The following is a 9,580-nucleotide window of genomic DNA, read 5'->3' on the forward strand; positions in this document are numbered from 1 at the left end:
GTCCTTTAAATGCTGAAACAAGGAATGGGAATTGTGAAGTGTGGATGGGGGTCCTGCATTTATATTTTATATACGGCCACGTATCCCAAATAAAAAATACCATCTGCTGGATGGACAAATGTGAGGCTTACCGCCGCGCGCAGGAGCTCATAAATCAGGAGAGAGAACGCTTCTTCATTGCTGAAGCATTTCTTTTATTAATAGAACATGAGGCAGAGCTTGGGATACTCTTTGTATTCGATAACATCACGAGACCAAAAACATTTTTAAACAAGACAGGATCTTTGCTATCCGAGTCTCTAATCAGTAACTGAGGTCAAACATTAAAATGAACAATCACCCTAACAATGTGCACCCAGGGGAGCCCTTAGAGGGGGCTTTAAATACACCGACCCGTATAGAGAAACAGGCCCCGTGTCAGCACAATAGGCAACTCGTAAATGTAACGGTATTAAAGGTTGTATCTGACAGACAACTAAAGGGCATACACTGCAGACCACAGATGCACTCCCATCACCCCTAGCCACAATTAGCCTAAAACCAAGTAGCACAGGGGTATTTAAACTTATGCTTTTTCTGAAGAAAAAAAAGCCAAACAAATCCCATCCAGTACTGAACGATTACACAAATTAAAGCCGAGAGCTGGTAGTTTGCCAAATAGACATTTAAACCACAATTATAAAAAGATGGAGAACGTCCCATTCCCCAGAGAGCTCTTTAACAATATCTGCTTTCACTTATATTTGTCAGACAATGAATTCTTGCGCTACAAAAACAAATCCACCCTTTTTACTGAAACAGCCCAAAAACTATCCTCGCCTCCGGAAGCAAGTCGCAGAACGACACTTTGAAATATTTTCTTTCAAGACAGGACAAAAAAAAAAATAAACGAGCGTTCCGTAAACCAAACCCTGCTTCGTCAAACAGTCATCCAGCGGGGGGATGTAACTCCCTAAATACAGGGCTTTCCACCGTCAATTAACTACAATTCCTACGATCCCTTAATGAGCATGAATAGCCACATGTCACCCGTCATCCTCTAACTGCAACCAAAAATCAATCTCTTAGCTTTCCTCCAAATCGTACCAGCCAACGGGTAAACGGAGAAAACCTTTTCCAAATAAAACAAAAAACAATAACGTTAAACCACAATGTATGCGTAGCAAACATGTACCCAAAAAACCTTCATTACAGAAAAAGTCAAATTTATTGAATGAAAAACTAGAAGTTAATAAAAATTAGCAATACACTGAAAATGTACAGACAGCAGCAGTGCTATATAGTGACTTACAAATGAGGGGCGCAGCGGCGTCACGCCGCGCACAATGGCTTCTCCGTCACAGGAGGGGAAGAAACACAAACTGGGTTTCACTGTACAAACTACAAACACAAATTCGGGATTATTTTACACGTTCATTTTTTGACTTTAATTATTTTTAATTTTTGTAAAGATTTTCTGTTTAAATACAAAAGATGCCCAGCTTGGGTGCCTTTATACGTTTATATCTCTCTCTCTCTCAGTGGTTTAGGAGTTTAAATATTAGTGTTTCTACATGCAACGTGCAGCCCCGGCTCCTCGGCTGCCTGTTTAATGGTAACTGGTGTGGGGGGGGGGGATTTTGAACACTGGCCCTGGAAGTGTCTGAATACAGTCTCAGCACATGGAGATGGTCACGTTAATTCCCAAATTGCCGTTTTCTGCAAAGAGCTGTGCAATGCTGGTATCAAAAACTAGGCAGTCACTGTTCATTATGGCCGTCGCAATTCCCTCGTGAATGGAGCGCGGCGTGGCTTCCCAAGTCAGCCTCCTCCGGTGGCCGTTTAGCTCCAGCCGGTAGGCGAAGTTCTCCGCTTGCTTGCGCGTTCCTATTAGTTGTACAATCGCAAAGAACTGTTGGTGCCCGTCGTATTTCTCTTGTTTTTCTAAGACCAACATGAAATGAAAGCCAAAGCACGACTGCATCATGACCCAGTCCACGGCACCCGGGAGATTAATGTCCGTAGCCAGAAAGACAATATCCTCTCCTTGTAACGTCGTTATAGACTTATGCTGATGCATTAGATGGGGCATTACTGCATCCAGGGAGCCCTGCCATTTGCACGAAGCTCCGGGGCAGGGGCAGGAGTAAGGTCTGAACTCACACAGCTCCTCGTGATCCGCTTTTTCCGTGTGGGGTAAGGTTATCTCGCATCCAGAACTGGCGTATTTGCAGGGGAAGAGAACGGAGTTGGCGACCTTCTCCATAGCCAGGTTACGGATGGAGCCCAGGGGGCCCCTGCAGGTCGGACAGCATGTGAGTTTCGGCCGGCAGTTGCTGCAGACGAGGTGTCCGCTTTGACACTGGAGGATGGGTGGCAGCACATAGTCGAAGCACACGGGGCATTCGAAGAGACTGGCCAAGTCATTGTTGGAGGCAGTCGTTCCCGTGAGGGCCGGTACTCGCTGGGATGGAGGACACTTGGAAGTACCAGTCGGGATGGCTGTAGCAGTCTGACGGCTCATTTCTGTAAGGAAGACGGGAAAAGTAATTAGCGTTAATGAAAGGGCCGTAAAGGAGTGAACACAGAATGACAAACTATCATTAAACCTGAACAGCAAACCCGGCACGCCCAGACCCAGGACCGGAATATCAGTCTCAGCAACTACAATCTCCTATAAACCAGAAATGCACCCAAACCCGGGGGGGGGGACCCCGCAGCCCACTACAAACCAGAAATGCACCCAAACCCGGGAGGGACCCCCTGCAACCCACTATAATCCACTATAATCCAGATATACACCCAAGCCCGGGGGGACCCCGCAACCCACTATAAACCAGATATACACCTAGACCCAGATGTACCCCCGCAGCCCACTACAAACCACAAATGCACCCAAACCCGTAGGGTCCCCAGCAGCCCACTATAATCCACTGCAACCCAGATATACACGCAAACCCACAGAGCTAAACCAAAGGGGGACCCCCGCAGCCCACTATAATCCACTACAACCCAGATATACACGCAAACCCACAGAGCTAAACCAAAGGGGGACCCCCGCAGCCCACTATAATCCACTACAACCCAGAAATACACCCCAATCCACTGAGCTAGAGGAAGAGGGACCCCCGCAGCCCACTGTAATCCAGCCAAAACCGGGGAGTCTCAGGGCCCCATTAAGTAACTTTTCACATGGCTTAAGCCATCAGACGGCCCGTGTCCGCTGCCAAAGCTCCAGCCCCTGCCACGTCCCCGTGGGTACTGCCTGTCCGGAGCACAGCACAGACAGACGGGGAGCAGTGTTATTACGGTCTCCCTAACGCCGAATACTCCAATACGAGCCGATTACCGGCCGCCGATGCATCTTCCGGCCGCGCTAATCACAGACATAACGCCTCTACCGACGCGTAAACCCGCGTGGGGGCAGCAGCAGCAGCTCCAGGACAGACTAGCGGCAGCGCGAGGCAGGCGAGCCGGGGGTGATCCTGCCCCGGGTATTACCTTTGCGTTTCCTGGGCTCAGTCCCGGACAAGCAGGTGAGGAGTACCCCTTTCCATGAGTAGAGCACGCGGTGAGTGGCCTTGCCGGTCATGGGGAGTGAAGCAGAACCCGGCGCTGCCCCGGCCCCATCATGCAGTAGCCTCCCCGGGACTCGCAGCAGCTCCAAGCGCGGCCACACCCGCAAGAGGGAGACGGAGCATGCGCACTGCACCCCCTACATCATAGCCGCGGCACCGCCCACGGACCGCCCCTACCCTTAGTCATCGCCCACACCGGCAGGGTGTGACGAGCAGACGGGAGGAGACGGCATGCAGACCCTCCCCCAGCCCTACATTACCCCACCCCTGATATATTCTAAACAACCTACCCTGCCGTTGCATTACCTACAGCTATGACCCCCCCCCGCCGTTACATTACCCACAGCTATGACCCCCCCCCGCCGTTACATTACCCACAGCTATGACCCCCCCTGCCGTTACATTACCCACAGCTATGACCCCCCCTGCCGTTACATTACCCACAGCTATGACCCCCCCCCTGCCGTTACATTACCCACAGCTATGACCCCCCCTGCCGTTACATTACCCACAGCTATGACCCCCCCCCGCCGTTACATTACCCACAGCTATGACCCCCCCCGCCGTTACATTACCCACAGCTATGACCCCCCCCTGCCGTTACATTACCCACAGCTATGACCCCCCCCCTGCCGTTACATTACCCACAGCTATGACCCCCCCTCTGCCGTTACATTACCCACAGCTATGACCCCCCCTCTGCCGTTACATTACCCACAGCTATGACCCCCCCTGCCGTTACATTACCCACAGCTATGACCCCCCCTGCCGTTACATTACCCACAGCTTTGACCCCCCCCCTGCCGTTACATTACCCACAGTTTGACCCCCCCTTATGGTATTAACGGCCCCTGTGACCCCTCCCCTAATCTTACACACAGCAGACAGTTATATACTGAGGAGCCCCGCCCCCTATTCTGCACACTTCCTCATGGCTCAGAGTAATGAGATGGGGAGATAGATGTGAACTGGAAGGAAAGGGCCCCCAGGGACCCATTAGATACCTGCACTCAGGGCCAGGCTGCCAGACATCCCATTATTTATGGCTCATTTCATTAACTGGAAGCCCATGGAACAACCCTTCCACCAATGCACATCTACTGCCCGTTACACGTCTAATACATGCCTAATACACGCCACAAACACAACGGCCCAAATCTACACAAATGCACAATGACACAAAACACGACCTAATGGGGGATTGCTGGCCCTCCTGAAACGTTTGACTAAATGCAGGCACCTATTTTAAAAAGGTTTGTACACCACCGCAGAATATGATGGCGCTACATAAAACAATAATAATAATATAGGCATTCCCTCCCCAACCTCAGCATCTAACTTACTCGGGATGATCTCACACATGTATGACCCCAGTGCAAAACACATCTCTTCTCACCAAGAATCGCACAATAAAGGGGGACGTTACTTTGTATTCAGCACAATCCCCACATAAACACGAACAACCAGCAAGACATCGCCACTGCCACGAACGCACGCCAAGCGTGCGCGTGACTTGGTTCTGGTGGCAAAAGGGTTAAAATTCACTGTCTGTCCTAGACCGAGAATAGTGATAAAAATATCCACCCTTAATACCCCCGCAATTAACTATAATGATAACTAATATAACGCTGCCACCACCAACACAACTTATACATGGGGTCCTTGAACTCGATTAAGGAATATTTATTATGAACAAAAACAGTGCATCCAAAAAACTCGATAAACAGATTATTTACACCAAACAGGTAAAAATAAAAAGGAGAAATGACAGAAAACCCACCTACTCACTTGAGCGGTAAAGTAACAGTTTTTCTGTCCGTAGGGCTCCGGAAAGATGGCGACTTACTCAAAAGAAGATCTTGGCCCCTAGTAAGCCCCCCGACCAATTTCCTCTAATTTATTTTAGAACTTTTCCAGTTCATCTCGAGTTTCCAATCCGGCCCAGAGGGGGTATAAGCAGAGGGCAGGGGTACCTATAATATGTGTTGGATATGACCCTGGAAAGAATCCATTATCTATGAGGGGATCCAGGCATGGTGGATCACTCTGCAAGTAGACGTAACGGCACCTCCGCTGTAACATTTCACACCTTGCAGAGGGCCGGGTTGGAGTCTGAGCTTCAAAAGACAAATTTATCTCATAAGACCTTTTTGCACCACATGCCTATACAATCGAATTAACCCCTCTCATGCTGAAATTAACCATACCATCTCTACCAGGTCCATGTATGCCCTACACAAATTGGCGCGACCGGCACCAACTGAAAAGATATTTCTTATCGGATGTCTCGAGCTTTTCTCTCCAGGCCTTTGGAGCGGATAACGGCTCGTTGCGGGAACACACGGCCCACTGATGAGACAAAGTCACACTGTGGTGTAATCTACAACAACGCAGGGACCGATAACAGGCAAGAGCGGACCGAGCATTACATATCCATCAAAAGGTAAATAAGCTTAGCGTCCGCTTGTATTAAATATGACACACAGGGGTTCCACCTATATACACGGGGCCCCGGAAGCAACGGGCAGCAGGGGGTCCGCGCAGGGCAGCTAACATGTTACGGGGGATTTAGCCGGAGGAACGTGGATCATTGTTACCAGGCATGCATTATAATTGCTTATAGCGTGTGAAATAATAAAGCAGAAAACGATGAATAGTCACATGTGAAGGGCTAACTAGTAACATGCAGTGTATTCACAGACTACCCCGTCACTTCCTTTCGAGGGCCACTCACTTGAGTCTGAGCAGCTGCCAGCTTCCAGCATAGCACACGTCCGCGACGCAGATCAGTAACACAGAGGGGCCGCCGCTCATATGCCACAGAAGGGTCCTGAAAGAAAGTGACATCATATGTGACCTCACACAGAGCACCAGCTCCCGACCTCCCTCCCTCGTAGCGGCAGGTAATGCGCATCTATGTATTTACCACCATCACCGGTCATTACCATTCCCCGAGCCGGGGCGAATATAGGGAAAAGTTCAGCGGGATCGCTGCAAAAACGCAGAACCAAATGTATGCAAAATGAGTTAACGCATCCCTCGCGGCGACATATCGGCCTCTTCACCCCCCCTCGCGGCGACATATCGGCCTCTTCACCCCCCCTCGCGGCGACATATCGGCCTCTTCACCCCCCCCTCGCGGCGACATATATAAGTAAGTATATAAAAACTTTATTCCAATTTAAGGCAAATGGACCGGTAAGTGAAGCCGCAGCAGCGATTTATCGGGTTGTATTGTAAATTCATTACATTTGCGAATGTCATTTCAATTGGCTCCAGGAATGGCAGCCCCCGGCCCGGCACCGCTAACGAGAGCCATAATGAGAAAAGCCCAAGAAACATCCACGGTAAGTGAACATTTCCCTTTCAATGCTCAACATGTTTGCATCTTATAATAAATAGTCATTTATATTAAGGGAAACCGTCTAACCAAAGTACATGCTTTTGTAATTTCCCGGCATGCACCTGACGTGTGTTGGTTTGCGTTAAAAAGCATAAAACCTGTCGTCAGGGTTGCACTCGCCCATCGCTCGCACTATTTAAAACGGGTTACAAAGTGTTACAGGGGCCGAACCACTAAACAATACATCCGTTTTCTGTTTCTATGGCAACAACCCATCAGTACTTTTGTCACCTGACAACTGAGTATTCCAAGATAAACTTACAAATGAGGCAAAAAAACAACCGGGAAGGAACTCGTTTTTAGAGCATTTCCTTCAAAAAGTTAGAAACGGATCGGTTACGTTTCATAAAGCGGGAGATTCCGCCTCAGCAGAAGAGAACATTTTTAAATGCAGACCTTGTTACTAAGAAGTTGAACGCCGCCATATGAACGCATAGAGACAGTAACGTGTGCGGTCTTCATAACAATAACGGGCCCCTTCAGCCACCCACGGCACGCGGGCCCCTCCAGCCACCCACGGCACGCGGGCCCCTCCAGCCACCCACGGCACGCGGGCCCCTCCAGCCACCCACGGCACGCGGGCCCCTCCAGCCACCCACGGCACGCGGGCCCCTCCAGCCACCCACGGCACGCGGGCCCCTCCAGAGCTACCTTATGGCAGATTTGTGACAGAAACTGAGAATTCAGCGCATGACCCAATAATTGTAAAAGCGCATTTGAATAGCAGCGCACAAAGCAGAAGCAAAAACAGAACCCACGGACGCACAGACACAACAAAACCACCGGCTCTGGCAAAACGCGTTACATCACTGGCATGCTAAATAAAAACAGCACTTCCCGACAGCAAGAAAAAAAATCTAACAAACAGATTAACAAAAACACAACAAGATAAACAGAAACACATCCCTTCCGACCGCAAGCGGCACACATCACTCTCAGCCACATAGGTTGGAACAATAGAAGTGTCAGACCGGCAGGAATGCATTCAGTCCCCGCCATGTTGGCAGAACAGACGGAAAGCTTCCTATTCTGTAGACAACAAAGCCAGCGACAGTCCAAGTAAACAAACAGCGCATCCCCGCCGCACACAGAGGCACAAAGGGGGCCCGGGAGCCGCAGCGGGGACCCTCCTGACGGGGACTGAGGACACGGATAAAGGGAGAGGAAAGAACGGATTGGGCTGCAGGCCTCAGGCTGGCAACACAAGACAATACACTACGGGGTACACAATAAACACACACGCATGCTTCCCGGGACACCTCCAACATACAAAGGATCACCGCTGGATTAACCCATACAGTGCCACACTGCCACCCAGGAATTAACCCTTATAGCGACAATTTGTCTGCCTTTTTTTAAAAACATAGCAACAGGTTTTGTTTGGGGTTTCATGGGAATTTTTGTGTTTTCGGTACATGTCACCGGCTTATGTTGTTACTGATCATCCTTCTACAGCCAAGACAACTAGTGTGCAACACAACAGGTGTAAGGAGCACCAACTACACTGCATTACACTGTGTAACCTGAACATTACCCCGGGTGCTCATGGGTTAACACACACACACAACATATGTTCCAGGAAGACAAAGGTTCCCCAGAGTATCTAAGACAACCATAAGCAAACACATCACAGCACACAGGGGGTTAAGCTGAATTCCGGGCCCCTAGAAGAAACGTAGCGAGAGGGGAGGTACCCCGGGCCACTGGGGGCCAGCTCTCCACCGAGACTGTGGCATATGAGCATAAGAGTTAAATCTGGAGGTATACTTAACATGTACACAGTTAACTCTGGTAACTGAACACACAGGGGTTAATTCTCCCGTAACGGGGTCTGGGCCTTGGGCTCATTCTAGTGAACATTTCAGGCAGATAAGGGTTAACTTCAAGTCCAGGGGGCGACGAACCATTCCCGGGCCCCCAAACATTAACTCTTCAGGGACGCAGAAACTCAAAAGGTAGCATGAGGAACAAAGAGTTAATTTCCCAGTCACGCAGGAGTTAACACTAGGCCCAGGGCGCGCAGGGGTTAACCCACCAGCCATGAAGGGGTTATCCAGTAGGGCACGGGTTCGCCGGGCGACAGACTGACCTTCCCGCGGAGGGCCTGGTCTCCCGGAGCTGCGTGCGGCGAATACTCGGTGTCCCCGGTCTCCTCAAGCCGTTAACGTGCCCAGCGCGCGGCCGCCCTCAAAGAAACACACTGCGGAGGGAGCGTGCGTACGTGCGCGGGACCGGCCGCCTGACGTCACATCCGGCACGCGCAGCGCGCGCCCTCGTCGCCAAATATGCTCGTGTCAATGGGCACGAGACTAAGCCCGCCCTCCGCCTGCCTCCTTCGGCTTTCCCGCCCTTTGAGCGCCAGGGGGGCTGTGTTCCCGGGTACATCATGTGGCGTCTCGCAGCGTCGTTAACGAACGTGTGGCAGGGGCCCCTCCCGTTACTGTGAAGGAGGTCAGCTCCGGTTATTGACATGTATTTATAAACAGTCTTAGTTTGGCACCAGGTGAGGCGATGCTTTACACACAGCCGGCTTTAAAATGTAACAAAAGGGGGTTTCTGACTGAAAAACATAAGCATTAACCCCCCGTGTCCCCCACACTCCGAAAACCGCCATAAAAAT

The 9,580-nt window shown here is 50.4% G+C and overlaps 1 protein-coding gene across 4 annotated transcripts; it reads right to left on the reverse strand.

The window, feature by feature from the left end:
* Positions 1-1,188: 1,188 nt before the first annotated feature.
* Positions 1,189-9,193, reverse strand: SIAH1 (siah E3 ubiquitin protein ligase 1). 4 transcript variants are annotated; one of them, XM_053448951.1, is made up of 2 exons: positions 9,050-9,193; positions 1,189-2,505 (listed from the first exon to the last, which is right to left on the reverse strand). In XM_053448951.1, exon 2 carries the CDS (start codon positions 2,501-2,503, stop codon positions 1,655-1,657), a length of 849 nt encoding a protein of 282 aa, XP_053304926.1. In that variant the 5' UTR covers positions 2,504-2,505; positions 9,050-9,193; the 3' UTR covers positions 1,189-1,654. The 4 variants fall into 4 exon arrangements, with proteins under 4 accessions (XP_053304926.1, XP_053304925.1, XP_053304924.1 ...); XM_053448950.1 differs by having other exon boundaries at positions 8,996-9,169; XM_053448949.1 differs by lacking the exon at positions 9,050-9,193 and adding an exon at positions 6,292-6,358.
* Between the last annotated feature and the right edge of the window lie 387 nt (positions 9,194-9,580).

The sequence above is a fragment of the Spea bombifrons genome, chromosome 10, assembly GCF_027358695.1.
Source record: "Spea bombifrons isolate aSpeBom1 chromosome 10, aSpeBom1.2.pri, whole genome shotgun sequence".
Taxonomy (NCBI): domain Eukaryota; kingdom Metazoa; phylum Chordata; class Amphibia; order Anura; family Pelobatidae; genus Spea; species Spea bombifrons.